Below are 24041 nucleotides of genomic sequence, written 5' to 3'. Positions count from 1 at the left end.
TTAATGTGGGTTTTTGGGGGGGATATCTTTTGATATTAATAAAATGAAAAGGGTTTGCTCTTACTTTATGTTGTGGGTTTTCTGATTTGTTTGGGTGAAGAGTTCTCATCTCTCTCTCACATTCTGTAAAAACACAGATTCCTGTCAGCAGTTCAGTAGCCTGCATCTGTGTATTTGGAGCAAATCTTTACAGGAATTAAGTTAACGTGGTTTAGAATTGGCTCCTGTATGAGCTACTAGTATGTCCTTTCTAGAAGTTAGTAGCATGTTTAAAAATTCGGAAGTTAAACACTTAAAAATTATTGCTTGCTTTTGTGCTCAAAAGCACAACCCCCTGTACAATCTCAGGTAAAATATGGCTTAAATAATTTGTTAATTTCATTTGGCTTCTGTTTCTTTGAAAAAAACATGCTTTAAATTTCAAAGTTTGGCATTGCCTCTTTGTAATAAATGTGATAGTATCTTTACAGGAGCATTAGCAATTTGCTAGTGACTTATATTAGTGGTTCATGGTTCAGATCATCTTATGTAATTTTATCACTTTCCTTCCAAATATGATGATTCTTTATTATCCTCGAACTGTCGGTTTGCATATGACAGTAACACAGTTGCTTTTAGTACTACGCAACAGTTAGCAAAAAGTACCATACAAATCCTACAAAACATGGTGTAATGCAAGTTTTTTGTTTAAGACGGTGTATTACAAAGTTAGGAGGTACAGTCATGAAAGGGTTTGGTAATAAGTGTGTAATCCCTGGTGTTAGCCACATGAGGGCACTTGAAGACTGTGTGATTGGTAGAACTTGGTGTCGTACTTTAAGTGCAATTTTAAGTGAATTCCCCAGCTGTTGTACTTAGGTACTTAGTGGAGAATCAGTTAAGGGGTTTTCTTCCTCCTCCCCTCACCTTTTCCAATTTAAGTTTTCTGCTTTTGAAATATAGTTCATTTTATCCTTTCAAGTGTTTGCATTCAGAATTCTGCATAACATGCAACTAAGAAAGAATTCTTAGAGTTAGCAGTTGAAACTTGCGCACATGTATAAAAGACAAAACAACTGGAAGTTTCTGTAATGTAGGTATTTTGGATGGTACCTTTTGCGTCTTTTACATTTGAAATGCATCTGTCTGGAATTCCTTCAGATTAGTCTCCTACTTATTACTCCCCTGCACAAGAGTTTGAAACAGCAGATGCAGTGCATAAACGTTTCAAACCTTTACCTATTTTATGATAAAGGCATTTTTCCTGGAAAACTTAGCAGAGCATAATAAAGAGAAAATAATTTTCTGCTTGACTTCAGAGAGGAGATGGACTCTTGTGTTGGTAATATATCATATTCTGAGGAAGAACTTTTGAGGAAATTAGTTGAATAACAGCATCATAGTTTTGTTTGTCCTTGTCTTTAGAATTCCAGGTCAGTCTTTCTAGCTGCTTTGCAACTGTTCTGGTCAGAGACATGTTGATCACTTTACAGCTATGGGGTGTCACACTTGCTTTAATAATGATCTCCTTTAACTGGTCTACAGACAAAATTTTCTTTTAATTCCATCAGTGCTGGATAATTCTGAGGTCCAGACCAGGAATCCTGGAAACATCTTAGGACATTTTGGAAGCAAACACCTGTATATTAAATGCTAACACAAACTCTGATGTCCTATCAGTTGTGAAACAGGCTTTGTGTGTGCACAATTCAGTGAGTCCTTTGGTAAATACACACTACGCCCAACAGAAGTACCAGACCATGATTTCAAATTCAGATTTGAATACTTTTTTTTACACTGTGTCCTTGGCTATTGAGTTACTTTCTCTTTTTATGCTGTGCTGGATCAGTCGTGCTTCACCAAGAATGTACCTAGGAATAAAAACTTCTAGTTGGGTCCATATGTCTGAAAGTCAGTTTTCAGCATCATCATAATTAAATGGAGAGCTGTGAGTTTTCCTTAGCTAAATATGACCATCTGCCTCAGGATAGCACGCCATTTTTCAGCCAGCTTACTTGCAAAAATTTGGATGTAGAGGCATTATAGAAGAGGACAAATGAGGAAGAAAGGCAGTCCTAAATGGTACTGTGGTCAGCACAGTGGCTACTGCAGTAACCATTAACATAGTGACCTGTCATCCATATCTGGTTCTTGGTTGTACCTTAGTGTTTTTTGAAAACAGCTCCTGAAATGGAAATTAATCTGTATTTCATTAGGGATTTCAAAACAATCTTCTGTCCTATGGATTTTAGCACTTCTCCAAATTTTCATAAAGTCCATTCCTCTCTGCCTCATTACCAAAGGGGCACTACTTGAAATTTTAATATTGCCAACCAAGTTATCACTCAGAAAACTGCCAGACCTGTAGTAAAGCCTGAGTTATTCTTTAACTCCATTGCACAGAGCTCGCCATCAATTTATTTGTAACTCTTGACTGCTCAGCTAAGAGCTACCATAGCACCAGTCAAGGGAATGCTTCGTTCAGATTCAGATCTGTTCAGTCAGTCAGAAAAGGTATGGACAAAAATAACAAACATAGTTTCTATATACCACTGTCTGAAGGATGTATATGTACATCAGTCCTGGTGAGGCTTCACTTAAAGCTCCTATTTGTCTCCTATTGGTGAAAGCTAGTTTCTTCCAGGTGTTATGAAGAAAGTAGTTGATAATGTGCCCATTTTCTGCCTCATTTCTCATTTGTGTCCCTATCACCATTAAGGAGACATGAGCCACGGGTGGCCACCAGCCTTTCCTGTTTTTGAATTCAGTACTGATTGAACTGAAAGCAGCCTTACTCTTCTTAGCCTTTTTTGCTTGGTTTACAGATTTTGTTCGTGCATATCCTGATAGTGTATCAGTCATGTGCTATTGTGTTACTAGTCACTAGAAGAATAATCTTGGGTTTTCTTCTTCTTCTTTTCAGGTAACTGGAGTTGTGGGCAGAGCAGAGCTTTTATCATCTATCTTTTTTCTAGCTGCTTTTTTGTCATATACAAAATCTAAAGGGCCAGATAATACCATAGGTAAATGATTGACAAATATATACATAATCTAATTTCTGTATCACTGATAATAGAGCTCTTAAAGTGATAATATGGTTGTATTGGTTTTTCAGCAAGTTATTAACCCTTTAGCCCCAAGACACCCATGTAATAGTACTTTCCATTATAAATTGCCTTATTTTTATTGAAGACTTAAGCACTTTTTCCATTGCTTTGTCACACATAGAGTAAGGGACTCTTGCACTGATTTCTATTAGTGCACATAAGTGGAAGTATGCTGAGATCCCTCACACAGTCACAAGTAAGCTGCAAAGTTTGAGGCAAGATGTAGCAAGTTTGACTCTTTTTCAAAGTTAAACTGACCTTGTGAAAATTCATGACTCCCTATAAAATTTTCCATTTGAAAAAGTGTTCTGGTGAATTAGGAAAGATTGGGGGGTTTTGTTATCCTATCATAGATAAGTCTTTTGCCGTTCATTTAGTTCTTTCAGTTTAAGGGAGGCAGTTTAAAAATTGATACATGTATATTTTCTGTAGAGTAAAACTGGTTATCTTCCCTATGATGACAAAGGGCATACTGAATAAGCTTATAGAACATAGCATGTTCAGACATGAGGAGCCAAAGGCTTCACTTTCTAGGATAATTTACTTTATTAAATGTTTTGTTTTGTTGTAAGATGAAACATTTTCAATAATTTCCTTATTTGCAGCGTGGACTCCAATTGCAGTGACTGTCTTTCTAGTAGCTGTTGCAACACTGTGTAAAGAACAAGGAATAACAGTGGTGGGGATATGCTGTGTTTACGAAGTATTTATTGCTCAAGGGGTAAGCTGTTGAAAAATAAATTGGTTTCCTTCTCAGGAGTTCTGTAATGAGATACTAAGTACTTTGAAGTGTCGTATTTCAACACGGATTTTTGTCAGTTCAGATTAACTCTAGTTCTGTTAAATTTTTCAGATTTTTTTTGACTCGATTTATGTTTAATATGCATGGTTCATGGCGAGGGAATCCAATGACTTAAGTTTCCCTTTACATGCCATACAGAGATGTTAGCAAATATACTCAATAAAGAATTGACATGTCTTAATGGAAACCTAAGGTTTTAGTTGATTTAGGTTTGCAAAGACTAGCATATAACAGTATTGATTGAAGTCTGCAGTGCATAAAGATGGGGGGTTATTTGGTTTTAATTCCTGTAGTAAAAACAGAGAACATATTATATGCAAATACATTTCATCACATACTAATGAATAACCAGACATTTAGAGTAGTCTTATTTGAATCACTAATTCTTATGAAATTTGTTGTTCTAAGAATGTCTTTAAATTTAATTTCTAATCTGATGGGTTTCATTTAAGTGTTGATAAGTCTTAATATTAAGTAACTTTTGTTTAGAGAAACAAGATGTTCTTGCAGTGAAATAATTCTTGGCTTTTTAATAGTCAAACCTTGCAATTTAAAAATGTATGATTGCATATTCTAATAAAATTTTCTAGTTTACTATTTCTTAATTTACTTAAAGGAATATTTTGAAAAAAATGCATTAGTAAAAGCCGAAATATTATCTGTCTTTTGGGGATACATACTCAAGGCTAAAATACCAAAGTCACATTTCTTTGTGGTTACAGAAATATGTGTGTTTGTAACTATTGCCTTTGCAAGTCTAGGGAATAAGCATATAATTTTTGGACTGGATTTCTAAAGAAATCACCCAGATGTGACTGTACTTTTCGATGCACTCTTCCTTTCTTCTAGTAACTTTTGATCTGATCATCAATTTCATGGAAGTTTAACAAGTTTATGTTAGTCAACAGAGGGAAAAAAAAAGATAAAATCCAAACTTGGGCTTCTTCTGAGGGCACGTGTGGCATGAACTAACTTTGACCAGTTCTTAAAAACCTATCAATATCTGTAGTTCAGCCAACCAGTATATGTGAAGCAATAGATCATCCCCAGCACAAGACATGAAGACATAGGGAAAGAGGTATGAAGGGAAGAAATTAGGGTATGTAATAGGCAACGTGCAAGATCATAATGTTCATGAGGCAGGGAGAGATGTGTTATGCAATAGAGGCATAACATAAAAATCCATGTCTTAATCACAAAGTGAATAGTATTTCTATCATTCTGAAGGAATTTTGTTTATAAGACAGGTTTTCAGACGGGCTGATAATTCTAAAAATAGTGATTTCTCCTCTTCAAAATTTATTTCATGGACATACTTGATATATTGAAGCCTCTGAAGATGGTACAGATGTTTTAATCTGTCTCTGCAAAATACAGAACTACAGGTATACAAGTTTAGCTATCATAGTGTTAGCAAGAATACTTGAATTATTTTTATTAGAATGGTAGACTTCTTTTTGAGGTTGTCATGAAAACTCTTTAAGAAGCTGAATTAAGTAACGGTTGAGAGCAGGCATTTAGAGGAAACCAAGAAAAAAAATATTAGGTAGCTCATATTTATTGAAGAGATTAATGAATCCGATTATAAACACTTTTTTGCAGTACACCTTGCCAGTGTTGTTGGACACAGCTGTACAGATTCTTCGAGGGAAGGGCAGTATTCCTTTCTCTATGCTCCAAACGCTGTTGAAGCTCATAGTCCTAATGTTCAGTACACTGCTGCTTGTAGTTGTCAGAGTCCAAGTTATCCAGTCTCAACTACCAGTGTTTACAAGGTAATAGTAAAGTGGCTCTTATTTACAGACACTAGTAAGTAAGATGTGGCCTACAATTGCTTGTCTTAGTAATTCATAAATTCAGTGTTTTATTACTAAAGTATTTTTTGTTGGCTATGTGTTTGAACCTTGGCTGAATAAGATTTTCCTGTACTGCATACAAAGTATTTGGGGGTGGGGGTGTGTGTTAGGTACATACTATGCAGAAAGCATGGCTGTCTTCAGATACAGTGCTTGAAGATAAATCTATATGAATAATGTTAGAACTGAAACATGATAATTTATTCTTAAAAGTGTGTAAGCAATGTAGAAGTACAAGACTCTAATATTTTCCCTGAAAAAAAAAAAAAAGAGCAAACTGTTAAAAACATGAAGAAGGACCACTGAACCCAGCCTTAGGTGTAAATCATTCTGTTTCTTCAAACTTAGGTTGATTATATCCTAAACCAGTTTCTTAAACTTGGAGGAGGCTCCATCCTGTGCTAAGATGAATCATTGTGCATGGTTCCCACCTTACACACCTGAAAAATGGAGCAAGATTACGACATATTGTACATGTCCATAATTGGTAGTTCTAGCTATGAATTTAAAGTTTGCTGGTTGCTGAGCACAGAGTGGATCAAGACCGTGTCTTTTTTCATTAAAAGCTTCTTTTTCTCCTTTCTTTTGCTTTAGGTTTGATAACCCAGCTGCTGTTAGTCCATCCCCAGCAAGACAGCTGACTTTCAACTACCTCCTCCCTGTAAATGCTTGGCTTCTTCTCAACCCCTCAGAATTATGCTGTGACTGGACAATGGGAACTATTCCTCTCGTGGAGTCTTTGTTAGATGTTAGAAATGTTGCCACCCTTACCTTCTTTTGCTTTCTGGGATCTTTGATTGTCTTCAGTCTTCGATACCCTGGGGATTCCTCCAAGACTGTACTGATGGTATGAACGTTGCATTGTTTTTGTCCTTTTTTTAAGAGTGTAAGTGGCTCAGGTGTTTTGGTCACATATCTAATCTGCTGTGACCCAGAGATACTACTTGCATCTGCTTGGGCCTAGAGTGAACATATAAGAAAAAAGGAAGACTGTAGCAACAAAATTGTTGAATTGCAATTAAGTATGTGACTCTGTCAAGGGTGAGATGAAGATGAATAGATGAGATGAGAATGAACATGCCCCTTGTTAGCAATGTTAGCTATTTGCAAAGTGTACTTCAGCCTTTTTCAGGTATTTGGAACTCAACTAGCAAATAGAGGTTTTCAGTAGAATTTAAATACATTTTAAGGGTTGGAATGCATTTCCATCCTGCAAACTGTCTACCTTATTTAAATGTCAGTAGTCATGCTGTGTATTTAGCAAGTGACTTGATTTTCTTTCTCATGGGTATAAAAGGACAGGACATATTTTGACATCTGGGAATATAAGTTTTCTTCTTTCGTTGTTCTTTTTAACAAAGGCACTCTCCTGTAGTCTTTTTGCATATTCTAAGGAAAAACTAATTTTGCCAATCTGTAAGATCAGTTCCTGTTTTTCAGTTTATATCACCTTAATACTGAAATAGATTAACAGGAATGGATCTTTTGGAGGAAATAGAAAAGAGCAAACGAGCTAGTATGTTTTTCATCCAAACTTAGTCATCTTTTTGATTGCTTCCATTGCAGATTTTCACAAGATTAATGATTACCGATACCATGGGGTTTTTATTAAATCAGTGGTGCAGTTATGTGTACAACAAACCTTCATGCATAGATCTTAGTCTGCTTCAGAAACAATATACTTTTTTAGTATGTAACTCAGCCAACAAAAGTTTCAGATGGGTGGGAATATTTATGCACAATTTAAGACTAAGAATTTCTTTGCTGATCATCTGACAAACTTCACTTCAAAGAGACCTAATATTATAGTTCTGACTCATATGGTTTTTCTTGTCTTGTCACTGGAGCAAGGCAATTTGTTTCACTAGAAAATCTGGGAAAATGATCTGTAGTGTCGCTCTTGTCCTGAATTTGGAAACTGTATGAAGAAAAGAAGTTTAGATAGCTTATTGATGTAATAAATGTGCAAGGTTGACATATCCAGAAAACAATGTAGTTTTACAGCACTTAAAAAATGTAAAGGAGCAGTTTAATCTTCCTTCTTACATAAGATGAAACAACTTTTCTACAGTGCGCTGATAGCAATAGAAATGTGTGTGGGGAGTGCTTCACTTCTTTTTATAGGAGACCTCCTGAACTTTAAGCCTCTTTATTCCCTACATTTGTTTACTCCCTACCCAGTAAATCTCAGAGTAGGAAAGGGTTAATAGAATTGTCAGCATACATTATTGTAAGTCAGTTAATTTTTGTTTGAGGGTAGGTTTTTTTTATATTCATTGTTATTATTCCAAGTGTTTTTTATAGGAGGGGTCTTCCGAGATCATTCATTCCAGCATGTGAACCTCAGTGTCACTTAACACAGTATAATCCTTGTTTAATGAAAGTTATTTTCCTTTAATATATACCTATGTTGTATATATAACCTTTAGTACAATGCTGATTTTTTTTCAGACGTAATATCTAAGTGCCTGGAAGCTAATTTTTTAGGGAATGAGAATGCAGTGTTTTATATTAAAAATTAATTACTATGTACTATAATATGCAACAACACTGTAGGCCAAAGCCTATTTCTGCCTTCCAGTAAGCCATTAATGTCCTGATGTAGACTGGGTAGTCTGCTGGGAGGGAGAAGAGTGGGAAAGAACAATTTCTTTCTGATGTCCTCTCGGTCTGACTTAGTAGAGAAGTCATAGTACCATCTTTAAAGTGAAGAAAGAGAATCTTTATTTAATGATACAAATTAACACAGATTATGGCAATGTTCCAGATAACAATGCTGAATTAGTAGTTTTAAAAATTCTTCCACACTTGGTTCTCAGTTCTGACAATAAAAGCTTGAATTTGTGCTCGTCAAAATAAAAAACTATCCTGGCAGGTATTACTTTTATGTGCTATCCGTATGGATGACACATTATATTAGTATAATGGTAGCTTCATCACCATGATTGATTACACAGCTTGATGTTTCACACTCCTAATGAGTGTCACTCTAAAGGAGTAATAAAGGACTTCATAAAGAGCTTCTGCCATTACAAATGCTTAGCATCTTTTGGCTCTTCCAGTAGCTCAGTGAGACCCTGAGGTATCATGCTGAAGCCTGATCTTAAGGGAAAAGGTTGAAGTTACTTTTTTTTATGAGATCAGAAAAGGTACAGCTTTAGACCTTCTGCAGAATTAAAGATGTTTATTTGGACTTTGAAAAAAAAAAATAAATCAGAAGAGAGGCATCCAAAATGCAAAAGAGAAGGGAGATTGCAAGAATGTCTGAATGTGTCTTTCTGTGTTTGCTGATGTGGATATGGATTTGGTGCTGTACTGCTTGAGGGACAAGACAGAAGAAGGAATTCCTTCTCCCACTTCCTCAAGTGCCAGTGGTCACTCCACAGTCCTTCCCAAGTACAGTCTCACAGGAAGAACTCTTTACTGGGAGATGCAAAAGCTGAAAGACTCATTTGCAGTCAGTTTTCATCTGTTTGATACCAGTCATCTCCAGAAAAAAGAACTCCAGTAAGTGGCTACATCGTGTTTCATTTTGTCTGGTTTTAATTTTTGTCATAGGTTCTATAGGTTCTATAACTGTCTTTTCAAAATAACAGAACTAGGAGAGGACAGAACAGTTAAGTTGCCTTTTTTTTTACCAATTGACAATATTAAACTAACAAAAAATGGGATTGTACATTATAAATCAGAACACATTCTTTGGCACGTTGATGTCATTATGCTGCCTGAAGTAATCAATTATTCTTACACTAGTAAAGGGCATGCCCCCTGTATTTTCTGTTTACTTTATCCCAGTGAACAGTCAGATACCTTGACTGTCAGACTAAGTGACCTTTATAAGTAGGTTACACTATAAGTATTGAAAATGTTGAGTACTAAGAATAGTACTGATTGAGAATTACTTTGGTGACTTTTCAGTAGGTTTCAGAATCAAGCTGTGATCATGGCCCTTGTTTGTTCATGGAATTTCTAGGGTGTAGGCATTCCTTTATTGGCTGTTGAGATTTAATAAAAGCTTTTTAGTATCTTTAAACATTTGCTAAGTGTCCCAAACAAGGGTGCTTTACCTCCTTTCTGGTAAGATCCTTCCATGCTATTCAGCTGTAAACGTTGGAGCCTTGTTATTGTGCAGATGCTAGGAACAGACAGGTATTCTTAGACTTCTTGGAGTAAATTTTTAACACTGCTAAGGGTTGTGCCAAGAAATCAGTACTTACAAATTTAACAGTATTTATTTTTCTACTCCCTATGCTTGCACCTCACTCAGGCTTTGAAATGTTTCCCTATGAACTTTTGACTGCTTACTTAGCAGTTCAGGTACTCTTCATAGTTTATGTGGTCCTATTTTAGAGTTTTGTCATACGCTTTTTTTTCTCCCTGTGTACTTTAATGGTTTCTCTCTTTGGTTGCTTTTTTTCAGTTGCTTTGACCCAGGATATTTTCTGAACAGAGCCCCTGCATCTGCTGAAAGACTGTGATAAAAAGACAGAATAAATGAACAGAAGGGAATGCATTTTTATCTGTACTAGAGCTTTGAGTCTATTACACAAGATATTGTACTTGAAGGACATTGTACTAAGGAGAGGCAAAAGGATGTAAAGAGAAGGTTTACAAAACATTGTGTTACATTTGTCATCAGAGGAACTGCACAGAGCAAAACATGCAAAAAGCTTTTTATTAGATTCCTAGATTATAAGCACTCAGTGGAGACCAAGCAGTTGCTGTATCAGCTGCAGAATCCTTCCACTGAAACCCATTGGAAAGAATTAGCTTTCACTATACATATGTTGGCCTCATGGGGCTGTGAGATGAATGTCTTTACTATATTAAAAATGAACAACAAAACTGCCTTTGAGTAATAATTTAAAATAGTAAATTTTTTAAAATCTTAAGAGGTGACTTATTCAAATCAGATGTAACTTGGAGGCCAGATATTTTGAAACAATTATTGTCTTTTCTGGTACCAGAGATTGCAAAGCTGCTATTTAACAATCACCCAGAACTTAAAGTAAATGATCATGTCCATTTCCTTTGCAGCAGATGGATTTCTCTATGTTTTAGTAAACACACCTTTTGTTGTCTGTCACCAACCTAAGAGCCGCAATTATTGCAGTTCTTAAGTTCATGGTCATTTTAGATATTTCAGGGTGCCCTTAGTGCACTGTCTAAAACACAAGATTATCCAGTGGCTGATTCTGATGTTTATGTTATTTCTTCACATTTTTTACAGAAACTAAAAATGGACTTTATTGTATTGTAAAAGTAACTGCTTTATGCATCATAGAAGCATCATATAAATTTTTAATTGTTACAAAAGATAGTGTCCAGGGTCCTCACTGTCATGTTTTTGTATGTGGAATTCTGATTAAATAAAACATTGTTTTGAATTTGATCCTTTGATCCTTGTGTTTTGTCGTACAGCTGCTCTTTTCTCTAATATAGAAAAGCAAATACACTTGTAGGCCCTTAAGTAAGGAATAGTGGCATTTGCAGGTTCAGACTTATGTTCAGAGTGGTCTCAATGTAAAACAGATTTTAATGTTTAAAAGAAAATAAAAACAACCCAAAGATCTACAGTGTTTATCTTTTTCTGGGATTTTGTTTGTAATTGCTTCATTATTTGTTTCTTGGGAATAGTTTGTCACTGCCTAATCTTGATTACTAATTACTTTGCATTTCTTTTCTAGGCACTCTGCTTAATAGTGCTACCATTCATTCCTGCATCAAACCTCTTTTTTCCTGTTGGATTCGTAGTAGCAGAACGAGTGCTGTATGTTCCTAGCATGGGATTCTGCATTTTAGTAGCGCATGGATGGAAGAAATTATCACATAAAAGGTAAAGGTAGTGTTACCTATAATGGATTTAATTCGTTCTTACAAAAGATAACTGTATTTATAACTGCATGCTTCCTAGTAGAGCTTTTACCAGTATGAATTTATTATGTTAGAGCTCTTACTCTGTTTCAAGTTCTTCATGAACACAAGAGTAATGACCAAGAATTCATGTGAACAAACGAGAAAGAAGTTCTTAAGAGGCCAGTGGATTATTCTGAGGCTATCATAACATTTGTTTAAAACATATATGCCTATACATATATACACACACGTATACACATTATATATTTTATATAAACATATAAGCATATATATATATATTAAAAAAGCATCAGACAGCACCAAACATTTTTAGAATGCTGGGTAACTTAAATTACACGTTGTTACAAAATGGATTTTACCTGTGAGCCTAGTAGTATAACCCATCTCTTTTCTGTAAAGAAACGCAAATGTTTTCTGTTTAAATCTCAGATATTTTTAAGGATCAGGCAAAAGATTTTCTTGTCCAGGTTTGATTTGTACTTTATTCAAAGGTGATTACTGACTGAAGTTTATATAATGCTTGTATATCTGTCTGCAGCATATTAAAATATCTTTTACAGATTAAATATTCAGACATTCCATGCTAGGAATGGACGTTAGAGCCATTCGGTATTTGTTAAACTAAAGAGCATTTTGGATAACAATTTCTCCTTAGGAACTTCTACTCTAAAAGCACATTTTGCACACACCTTTGTTTTTGATGCTGTCTTCTACACTGATCTGCACATACCTGTCTCTGACCTTGATGCTTTACCCTTGTTATCCCAATGACATCCTAATGATAACTCAGGCAAATGGAAAGGCAGCGATCCCCAGTCCATGTTGTCTGCTATCATGAGAGGTGAGGCCCTGCAGTGTAGCTTATGCTAACTGATGCTGCCAAAGCTGACAGCACTGGATAATGAGAAATTGGTGATATCTTGTGTGAGTGAGGAGACAGTATTATTACAAGTCTCACTATGTGGCAGTAAAAATAGAAGTGATGTGAAAGAAAGCAAGGAACCAGGAGAGGATGGCTGGGGAGAAAACTTAGGCAGCAGTGTAATTTACTACAAAAATGTTGGGAATTGGCACTCTAAAAAGTCTTACGAGAGAGCAAAGGCTCCTTGCTTTAGAAATATGTGGAAAAAAAACCCTTTCATAAGGCTGGTGGGGATATAGATTACTGTATATGTCAGTTCTTACTGGTCGCTTTGCTAATGTTTTAGAATTTCTCTCTTAATTCTGCTGTTCTACTTTTTATTTTTTAGTATTTTTTAAAACCAAGCACAGTAGTCTTAAGTCTGCACAGCATTTTGTGTATCTTCAAAATGGAGGGGAAAAAAAACCTTTCCGATTTTAGCAAACCATTATGAAGTATGCAACAGTGTGAACAGCTATTGCATAAGTCAAGTTTGTCTGCTCAAGAATGAGATTTTTAAAAACAAAATTATATTCATAATTGTAGGAAGACTACTGGGTGTTTTAACATATTTTTTCATAATTAAATTAGAATTCAGGGACCAAATGATCACCATGTTAATGCATATGTTTTATATCTGTTGTGGTTAGTCGGTCATGTTTGAACTCCAGAAAAATGAACTCCATGAAATGCAGAAGAAGATTGTTCCTGACAGGTTTGTTGCAGAGAGTAACTTTTGCCTGAATTGGCAGCTTTAAAAATAAAATTCCTACAAAGACACTAAATCTTTCTCCTATTTAGATGTTACAGTAGCAGTAGGATTTTATTTGCTTATGGGTAGTCTCCACAGCAGACCTCTCTCTTAAGATGTGTTCTACAGTGTGGGAAAGATTGATGCTGTGTGCAGTAAAGAATTTGTGTGGAATTGTCTGATATGAAACAAAAGGATGGGATGGTATTTTAGTTGCTTTTTTCATTTTTTGATATTTTATACAGTGTTTTAAAGAACTTCACTGTTTGACATCATGATCATGTTCATTGCCTTAAATTACAGTTAAGCTCTAACAGAAGTATAATTTTTGTGTATCTTTTGTGTATATTATGTGGATTGCATTTGTTCTTGTTAAGTGAATTACATTGGGGTAACAAAAAAATCAGCTAAGTAACAACATTAACTTGAAATTGGACATTGCTTTCAAATTTTGGAGTGCGCCATTTGGTGATGAGGCAAATAAATTAGAATATACCATTCACAAATATGATCCTCAGTTTATTTGCCTCCTAGCATATGAGACATTTATTCTAGTATAAATTAGAATTGTTTGTGTGCTTATAACAAATCTTTGCTTTATTTAATAGTGTGCTAAGAAAAATCTCTTGGGTTTGTTTGGCTGTGGTACTGTTCACTCATGCCTTAAAAACACTGCACAGAAACTGGGATTGGGAGTCAGAGTACACATTGTTTATGTCAGCTTTAAAGGTACTGTATTGTATTTGAAAAGTTTGCATTGCTGTTCTTAAAAAGCTGCAGTAGAGCATGATAAAAATTGAGAGAAATGATCCTTGTTTTGCCACTTTTATTTCTACATCGACAGTATTAACATCTGATTAGTTGCTTTTGGGAATGCTTTAAAAGTGCTGTGATGCACACACGGGAATTCACATGCAAGAAATAAATGATTACTTCTTCTGTGTTAAAGCAGTTGAATGCATTTATTCTCTTAATCTGGATGAAAGCATGATATGTTTTGGTACAAAAATCTACAAAAAGTTTGATGCATTCAGAAATTTCTTCAATGTGCATATGGCATGATAGGATAGATTGTGCAACATCCCATAGCAATTATAATGGATTTTAAAATGCTTGATATTTCTAGGGTCAAATAACTAAAATAAATGGATGTTGAGCAACAAGTTATTTCAATGAACAAGTCATTCTGTATGCATTGTTTTGTTATTCTTTACATACAGCAGATTAATCAAATCTATCTTTTGCTGTGCATTTTTACATCTTTAAGACATAGTTAAAAGAAAATCAGTTAACTAATTTCAGCTTAATACCTTATGCACTGGTGTCTCTTCCTGGTTTTAGGTAAACAAGAACAATGCAAAACTGTGGAACAATGTGGGGCACGCATTAGAAAATGAAAAGAACTTTGAAAGAGCTCTGCAATTCTTCATACAAGCCACACAAGTGCAACCAGGTAAAAACCTTGACTAGTTACTGTTGAATGGCATCTCTGTGCTCCTAGTATTTCAATATACTTAGCTTACTTAAAAAAATCTTCTCAGTGGCCTGTTTTTTCTCCAACTGAATATCAAACAATGTCATACACTAAGTTAATTGATCCATAGATTTTGGAAATAAACTCCAAAAAAAGTCCTCCAGAAAAGTTTCTATGTATAAAAAGATGCAGAGACTTTGCATTCAAAACTACTATTTGGATTACATTCTTTTTGAATGAATTTAAAATGTAATTCTTATAAAACATAATTGTTTTTTTATTTTCTTATTTAAAACTAAGGAGGTGTATAAAAAAAATTTTAAATCTAGACAGAAAGTGTACATTTACTCTATATTACATTGTGTTTCAAAAGAAGTTCTAGGTAGTAATGGACAACCTTTCCTTTTTCCTTCTAGAAGCCTAATAACCTTCAATTTACGTGCCTCTACTGTAGTGAGATAGATATATGGAAGTATGACCTCAAATCTTTTACCATTTCCCAAATAACTTTATAATCCATCTTTGGGTCACAGTTAAATTCCTAGCTTCATAATTAAGATTAGGAATAATACATAATTGCCTGTTTTGGTCTTCATGCAGTACCTGTACTTCATGCTACTCTGAAGGCATAGGTATTTATTTTCATGATACTCAGTGCATGGAAGTATTGGAAATTTCTTTTTTTTTCTTTATTAAGATGATATCGGTGCCCACATGAATGTAGGACGAACTTATAAAAACTTAAACAAAACTAAAGAAGCCGAAGAATCATACATGATTGCAAAATCATTGATGCCACAGGTAATTAGTAACTTTATTTTATCTATCACCACAGGAGGGAACTCTTTTAGACTTAAATTCATGATACATTTTTTGTATTTTTCCTGAAGCTCTGTGTTTCCATATACTTCAAAGTTATTAGTGTTTTTTTTAAACTGATCTATTAAAAGAGTAGGTTGCATACAGTCATGGCTGTTAAAAAAACCTGCTAATTTGAAACTTCTTTGTTAAAACTATTTTTAAGTTAGTTTTTATACTGCTGTGGGTTTGGGTTTTTTTTGCTGAAATTTGAGGATATAAAAGAAAGCAACAGTTAAAAATGTACACCTACAGTTTCTAGTCACAGTGGGTTTATTTTCACTTGCAGCTAATAACACTGATAATTTCTGAGTTTCTGAGCCCTCAAGAGAAGCCTTAAATGCAGCATTGGAGGAAAAGGTAGCTGCAGCAGCAACAAGAAAAAATCTTTGCCTGAACATACTTTCAAAAGCATGTGCTTTGTTGCCTTTACCATTTGTTAAATTATATTTATACCTAGCAATATTACTTATTCTAGCTCTGTAGGAGAAAGATGAATATTTTGGAGAACATATGAAAGTAACAAAAGCTTTGGGTAAATGAGACTGACAACAAAAATCAGCAGTCCCTTGAGTAGAAGTATGACATTAAAAAGTTGTGACACAGTATGAAGATTATAAAAAGATCAACAGTACAACAGTTGCAATGTCATAGCATTTTCATCTTTTATGACTACTTTACATCTGCTGAATCAGTGGCTGGTAAAAACTTGCTTTCAGTTATCTTAGGCTGGAGGGTTAAAAAAAGGAATTAAACTGTCTGATAGAATATCAGTTTAGGCTTTAGGAAATATTCTTTGTCTGCATGCGTCAGGTTTTGCAAGGTCTGGTTGGTTTTTAATGGCTATCTGCGTGAGCCCAGTTAGGTAATAGCAGAGCTTAATTAACTGATATCTTAATTCTATGGAAACATAGATGACTAAAGAAGAAAAAATATTCTGTTTATATTTAGGTATGATTTTCTGTGAAAGAAGAATTGTTATTTTTAATCATTAAGAGTCTGCACACTAATATCCAGTGGTACCCTAAAACAAACGTGGTAGAGTGAAGATCTATACTGATTGTCTTTCATATTTTTACTCATCTGTATTTGGTACATATATTCTTTTTGATAGATCATTCCAGGTAAAAAGTATGCAGCAAGAGTTGCTCCTAACCATCTGAATGTTTATATCAATCTTGCAAATCTAATTCGAGCAAATGAATCTCGCCTTGAAGAAGCGGATCAATTATATCGACAAGCAATTAGTATGAGACCAGATTTCAAGCAGGCTTACATCAGCAGGTATCCTCTAATTTTAGAGATACATATTCTTCAATAAACATTTATGTATTTGCAGTGCTAAGAACAGTATTTAGTTCATACGGTTGAATTAGCTGCTGGAATTGATTCATTTCCAAATAAGATGATGAAGATTTGGGGCAATAATCAGTTATTCATTACAAGCCCTGTTCTTTTAAATTCCTGCTTCAAATGGTGTGTTTCCACATAGGCTGTGTACTCAAACATTGTATAGCAAGATGCTTCCATTAGATTTCTTTATGATCTCAAACTCGGAATTCTAATTCTCGTAGTTCAGTTTTGAACTAAAAAGCTTTTGGTTAGTCTGAATCATGGAGCTTTCTTAATCCTTCTTTGTTAAAGGGGGTCCAGAAAATACAAGACTTAACTAAAAAGAACATAAAGGCCGTCTAAATAGGTAAGAGTAATGTGGCTATGGGTATTGAGGCTTCTGTTCACCATTTTGTTAGTTGTGATTCCCATTGGGACTTAGGGAGGTGCAAAGATGCCTAAACTATAGCTGTTGCAGTGTACATTTCTTTTTTGGTTTTTGCCTTGCATATCTGTGTTGTATACAGACTTTTGAGAGAGAAAGCTTTGGGAATGGTATGTAAGGAAGGTCTTGTTTTGTGTCTAAAAAAAAAAAATATATTGTCTATAGGAAGGCAAACTTTTAAAAAACCTGTAAATTATTTTCATATTAGTGTAAGTAAAAGTTCAAGGTTAAATCTGATTCTTCAACAGGGGAGAATTACTTTTAAAAATGAACAAACCTCTGAAAGCTAAGGAAGCTTATCTTAGAGCTCTAGAACTAGACAGAACCAATGCAGACCTGTGGTACAACTTGGCAATTGTTTACATTGAACTGAAAGATCCAACAGAAGCCCTGAAGAATTTCAACCGAGCACTAGAACTCAACCCAACGCATAAACTGGCATTATTCAACTCAGCACTGCTAATGCAGGAATCTGGTATGTTAGTTGTCCCTTACATAAATACTGTGTATTTCCTTTTATTTAATTTCCTTTAATGAACTGTTTTATTCTTAGAAAGCAGAAGTTCTGCAAAGATTATTTGGCAAGTGACTAGTAAAGTTTGTTTTGCTTTTGTTGGGATGGTAAACTACCTCTAAGAAAGATATAATGAGTTGATTGGAGCTGATGCAAGTGGATTATTCTCCATCTCTTCTCACACTGTAAGTCAGGTAGCACAAGAAGTGCCTTGTCTGTAGAAGCACAAGGGGCTTCAAACAAGCAGAATCACTAGCTATCTAGTGTTCAGATATTCATACTGGAAGGTGCAGCACTGTTTCAGGAGGTGAAAGAAGATCGTTAAAATCAGCTCTTTGCTCCCCCATCCTTCAGTAAGTCTGTTCCTAGAATTCCTCACTAAAATATAGTCACTGGAGCATTCAGAAAAATAGCACAGATTACAAGATAGTCTAGCTAATCCTGTATTATCTGATAAGATTATTTTACCATATCTTTTTCGAACTGATGCAAATTGAAATATTTTATTGTTTTGGTGCTAGAAGATATTTTAGCCTGGCTACATCTGAAGTCATACTATGTGATCTCTTGTCTTTAAACTTTTTCAGTCTATCTTTAACAAAATTATATCTTCCACTTCCAAGTTTGCCTCTGTGAGAGCTGGTTCGTCAGAACTGACATCTTTTCTGCATTCTATTTGCTCAATCATACATGAAAATAACTTTAATCCTAAACTTGTAGAGACATCTTTTTGTATCTGTTATACCAAAACTTAAATATCATTCAACAAGTAATAGAATAATGATGCTGACTTTGGCTACAAGTCAACTGTAAGTAGTTTCATTGTGTAAAGAAGGTGGTTGTCATTTACTTTTGCTGTTACGCAGCAGTGATAAAAAGTAGCATTTTAAACACTTTCCCTTTTCTGTTAAAGATGTTAGGTTTTAATTTGTATAAAAAATAGCATTTTATAGGCCTGGTCTAAAAAGCCTTCAGAGTAAATCTAGAATTAAATGCATTTTCTGTCATTTAGGTGATGCTCGGCTTAGACCTGAAGCTAAACAAAGACTGCTACATTATGTGAAAGAAGAACCACAGGATGCAAATGGGTACTTCAATTTAGGTATGCTGGCAATGGATGACAAGAAAGATATGGAAGCAGAGGCATGGATGAAGAAAGCTATAAGGTTACAACCAAACTTCCGAAGTGCTTTGTTCAATTTGGCACTGCTTTATTCTCAGACAGCAAAAGAATTGATGGCTTTGCCTGTCCTGGAAGACCTACTGAGATACTATCCTGATCATACCAAAGGTCTGATATTGAAAGGAGATATCCTTATGAACCAAAAGAAGGATATTGTTGGAGCAAAAATGTGTTTTGAAAAAATTTTGGAACTGGATCCCAACAATGTACAAGGAAAACATAATCTTTGTGTGGTTTACTTCGAAGAACGAGACTTAATAAAAGCGGAAAAATGTTTGGTTGAAACACTAGCACTGGCACCTCATGAAGAGTATATTCAACGTCATCTAAACATAGTTAGAAGTAAAATTGCATCAGTTAGTGCTACAGAACAGTCGTCACTTCCTGCAGATGGGACTGCAACTGTAGCAACAGAAGAAAAAAGGAATTCCTTTCGGAATTTGAAAGAGGTAAAAAATGAGCAGAAAATCACCCAAGCCACAGTTGATAACAATAAAGGGCACTCAAAAAATAAGAAACGAACAGAGAAAAACAATATGAACAAAGAAACTCCCAAAAAATCTACAAAAGAAATTAAAGACATTGAGAAAAAGAGAGTTGCTGCTTTGAAAAGACTAGAAGAGATTGAACGTATATTAAATGGTGAATAGTCTTTATCACACCACAGTAGAATAAGGGGAGAACACTTTTTAGTTATTGTTTAATATGTGATCTAACTGGAAGGTGGTCTCAGTACTTTGAAAATAGAAATAATGTTGACTGCATATCACTTGGCAAGCAGCAAAAGGTATTTCAATGCTTTATGTGAGAAAACTGCAACTTTTAAATACGATGTGGGGGATGGGTGAGAATAGAAGGATAAACAGTTGAGAATAATCTTAATTGCAGAATCCTACTAGTGAGAAAACAACACTCATAAAAATCATTGGTAGTCAGGGATATTCAGTAATGCTTTCAAAGAATCAGTGTAACAACTGAATGGAGAATTAATGAGATAAGCCAAACACTGCTGCTTTCCCCCATATAAATCTGTTTGTATTATTATCTACATTTCAGTTTACATGTCACCAGTTTAAATCTTTCTAGACCTATGCTATACATGAAAAATAATTTCTGTTTGCATTGTTTGTTTCCAGAACTTAACAAAAAGTCATCAAAATGCCACTGGTTGTAGTATAGGAGGATACAAAAACACACTAAAATTTTCAGTTGCGTTCTGAATATGGAATGATATAACAGCCTTTGAATTGTTCTTTACTTAGAATGCTAATGGTTTGTACTGTTTTACCTGACAGAAATCTTATGGCGCTCTGAAGATCTTCAGGCTATGCTTTTACTTTAAAAGGAAATGTGGGTTTTTTCTTTAACTGTCAATCAACTGGTTGTTTTTAAAACTTACATAAAATTTTATGGGTGTTTTTCTCACTTTTTCCCCAATTCATTGAATGCTGATAAATGCACTTTTGGTACAGTAACCAGTATGCTATGCAGTAGTCCATGTTGACTTTGTATCAATGGCTGTGGATTGACTCCTTGGTGTAGTAAATTCTTCCTTGTTTATAGCAAGCCGGCTTTACTATTTCTGTCATTGGAACAGCATTTATATTCTCGTTACTTTTTACAGCACTAATATAAGCAATGATTGCTGAAGGCAGTGTAGTAATAATTACGCCACTGTATTTAGCAGTGTTTAACACAAGGGAATGTAGATGGTATCCTTCAAAATACTAAGTTCTGTTGTTTTGATACTCTGTCATTGGTGTGTGGTTTTTATTAAATATTTATTTTGCTTACTAAAATATTCCCATTTACGCTGTTCCACTAATGCATCATTTTAGTTTCTTCCATGAAATTAAAATCTTTACAGTTTCAGTGTTGCTTTTATCCTTGTGCAATGCATATATTTTTGTTTAAATTTACTACCGATTACCTAAACCCCATGTTTTCCTTAATTATGAGAAGAGTGTAAGAGCTGGGATCAGTAATAATTTAATCATTAAATCTAACTCTTACTCTTCATGTTTTGTCTTATTTAATGATATAGAAGTATTCCTTAGCAACTCTACTGTTTAAACTTAATCCTTTCTGTAACTTCTCAATGTTCTGCCTTGGGCAGTAGTCCAGCAGTAAAATGTAGTATTTATCTCTGTGGGAGGGATCTTGAGTGGTTGAAGGTCTTGCAGTGGACCTTTTCTTTATTCTATATCGCTTGTAATGTTACCACAATGATTGCTTGCATGGTAGTAACAGGAGAGGAAAAAGTGGTTTTTTAAACACATGATTTAAAAGCTGCAAACACGAACAGTACGTAGTGTGCAGCTGGTCTTCATACAAACGTTTTTGAGTGCTGCCTGTAGTAAAGTGTTCCCAGGAATCTATTGACCACACCTTGAAAATCACTGTTTTACCTTGTCTTTGAATAACTTGGATACTTACAGCTAAAATAGCTGGTATGTTGACCTTTATAGAAACTTGAACTTGCATATTAAGTCTTCCTTCCAAACCTTTGTTTTGCAAAAGAATTAGTCATCATTCTGGGTGATACAAAGGAGCATAATTTGAAAATGGGAGGAACTAAGTAGTAAGAAAAGGTACTTTCTGATTAGTTCTCCTCTCCTGTATATCAAGAGCTTCCAGAGTCCTGTGGCCACACTGTTCTCATTTGGTCTGTAAATTGAGGAGGGGAGGAAAGGCACATTCTCTATTTCTGCAGTTGAGCCTCTGTCACATTGCTCTCCTCTTGTCTGTCCAAGTAGCTCTTCTTTAGGGACTAGCAAGAATTGTTAGATTTATTGATGCTAACAGGTCCCATCAGGTTTACCTAACTAAAATCATCAAGACTAATGTTAAACTGAAGGATGCTGGAGGTAAGTCTTTCAGTCTGTTATTAGGTACTCTGCCCCCTTTGTCTCTTTAAAAGAAATTTTAGTAAAAAAAAGTATTTTGACTTATGTCAGTGTGCCGAGTTGTATTTAGCCTGTTAGGATGTGTCAACCAATTTAAAATTAAACTCTCACGAGAGAAATGGTTCAGTTAATTGGAGTGGCATAGCTTCTGAAAAATAATCAAAATAGTTTTTGTATGAACAAATGCTATCAGAATGATTTTGGCTTTGTCTGCTTGCAGATAGAACAGAATAACTGACAGGTGTTTATCTCCTTTCAATTCAACCTATCTTTTTTCCTCTCCCTGCCATCCTCATGTGCAAGAACACCATAAATGTCATCCCCTTTCACAACTCCCAGTTTCACTTATATGCAAGAACTGGGAATTTCCAAGGATGGGACAAGCATACTAAAATAACTTGTAGCCCTTTTCTCATACATACACAAATTGTTCAAAGTTAGATCTACAGCTGCAATAAGCATTCTAAGTGTTACACACATTTGTGCATGTAATTTCAGTGCAGACTCATGCATTCGTCATTGATTTTTGGATCTTTTGTTGGTGAGTATTTGCATAAAGAATTAGAGGTAAATACATGTAAACTTAAGGATTAATGAGATATGCATACATATAGTTGGAACAGCTAGATGCTTATGGGTAGTGCAGTTGCAGAAGGATGTGTACAATGTGTGCAAACATCCTAGGACTTAATTTTCAAAGTATTGTAAGTATTCTTTATTTTCTGAGTATTCTTTGCATTACAGCCAGTTAAAAATGTGATCATTCAGATCTAATTTTTTTTGTCTATTGATTTTTAGCAGCTGTCAGGAAAATAGTTGGGTATTCTGAAGAATAGGAAACATTTTCCTGCAAACAGAGATTAGAGTCGCAAATTATTAGTGGGACAGACATTCTCTTCAATGTGCAGTGCAGTTTGCACCTTGATTAGGCAATACTGAAAGAGATAAGCAAGGAGTGAACATACAGGAAGACTGCTGTGGATGGAGGGTTTCATATAAAGAAAAGCAAGAAAACATGCAACACGTGCTGCCAGAGTGTTTAACTGAATGAAATGGGAAGCTTTAGATTTCTGTTCAGTTGTGGAGTTCTACGGAAGTGCACCTTATTTTGGAAGATAACCGCCATTTCAGTACGTCTAAAAGGAAAACTACGTTGTAAAGTCTTAGGTAAGTGGGTCTTGGCTTTCACATATGAAATAATGCCTGTGTAGCTGTAAAACCTACAGGGACTTGTCATCCAGCTCCTCATTCTCCACTGGCTTTGGCATGAAGCTTAGACAGGCTCAGAAGATCCTCCTGCTCTGAAGAGGACACAGGTGTGTTCTGTGCCCTTGGGATTTGAAAGATGCGCATATTCTTTGTTTTCTGGGAGGTATGACAATATGATTAATGAGTTTCCCCCTAAATGGATTTAAATTGTTGACAACAGTTATGTTTTATTATTTAGCCTTTGATAACCACAGCTAGCTGAACTGTACGTCTGTGGTATAGACAATCTCATGTTTAATGGGACTAAACACTCCCAAAGCAAAAGCTATTGAAACATTTTGGTGCTGTGCATGTAGGTTGTCCAGGGCAACATCTCAGCAGCTTTCCCTTCCTCACAGCTGTTGGGCATTCCAAGACTAGGGCACTGAGAGCAGCTCTTCAGGTGCAGTAGCTGAGCCATCTGCCACTTGGTTGTCAGATGAGGTTTTTGCAAGACCTAGCTGTTCCTTGTAGCTGTGAAGGTGCTCACATACCTTCTTTCAGGGTATGGAGCTTTGGGCTGAACGTGCAGGCATTTGTTCCTTCCTGAAGTTTGCTTTGGAAAGAGTCAGTGAAGATAAAAACAATTCTGGGAAGTTAGAAGCCCACCCCAGGCTCTTGCAAACTTTACATCCCACAAAAGCACCAGGAAGAGTCCCAGTTTGAGTGAGTGTATGTGGCTAGGCTGTTCCTTGCAGAGGCTCTATAATCCATCTCTGCATGGCAAAATGGAACTGCAGCAGAACTTGCTACTCCTGTAAAGTCCTGCTTCAGCTTCTGCCATGTAACCAAAATTATGCTGCTCCAG

The 24041-nt window shown here is 35.3% G+C and overlaps 1 protein-coding gene across 2 annotated transcripts in view; it reads left to right on the top strand.

Moving 5' to 3' along the window:
• TMTC3 (transmembrane O-mannosyltransferase targeting cadherins 3) overlaps nt 1–21098 on the top strand; it is a 32710-nt gene extending 11612 nt beyond the window's left edge. For both annotated transcript variants that reach the window (XM_074902772.1, XM_074902771.1), the window contains exons 6-16: nt 2903–3002; nt 3692–3807; nt 5491–5663; nt 6339–6591; nt 11432–11580; nt 13882–14002; nt 14615–14726; nt 15445–15548; nt 16720–16889; nt 17631–17857; nt 18909–21098. In XM_074902772.1, the coding sequence (XP_074758873.1) occupies nt 2903–3002; nt 3692–3807; nt 5491–5663; nt 6339–6591; nt 11432–11580; nt 13882–14002; nt 14615–14726; nt 15445–15548; nt 16720–16889; nt 17631–17857; nt 18909–19729 (2346 nt within the window). In that variant the 3' untranslated portion in view covers nt 19730–21098. The remainder of the gene's footprint in view (nt 1–2902; nt 3003–3691; nt 3808–5490; nt 5664–6338; nt 6592–11431; nt 11581–13881; nt 14003–14614; nt 14727–15444; nt 15549–16719; nt 16890–17630; nt 17858–18908) is intronic.
• The last annotated feature ends 2943 nt before the right edge of the window (nt 21099–24041 follow it).

The sequence above is a fragment of the Athene noctua genome, chromosome 3 (genome assembly GCF_965140245.1).
Source record: "Athene noctua chromosome 3, bAthNoc1.hap1.1, whole genome shotgun sequence".
Lineage (NCBI taxonomy): Eukaryota > Metazoa > Chordata > Aves > Strigiformes > Strigidae > Athene > Athene noctua.
This window is presented reverse-complemented; position numbering and strand designations above follow the sequence as displayed.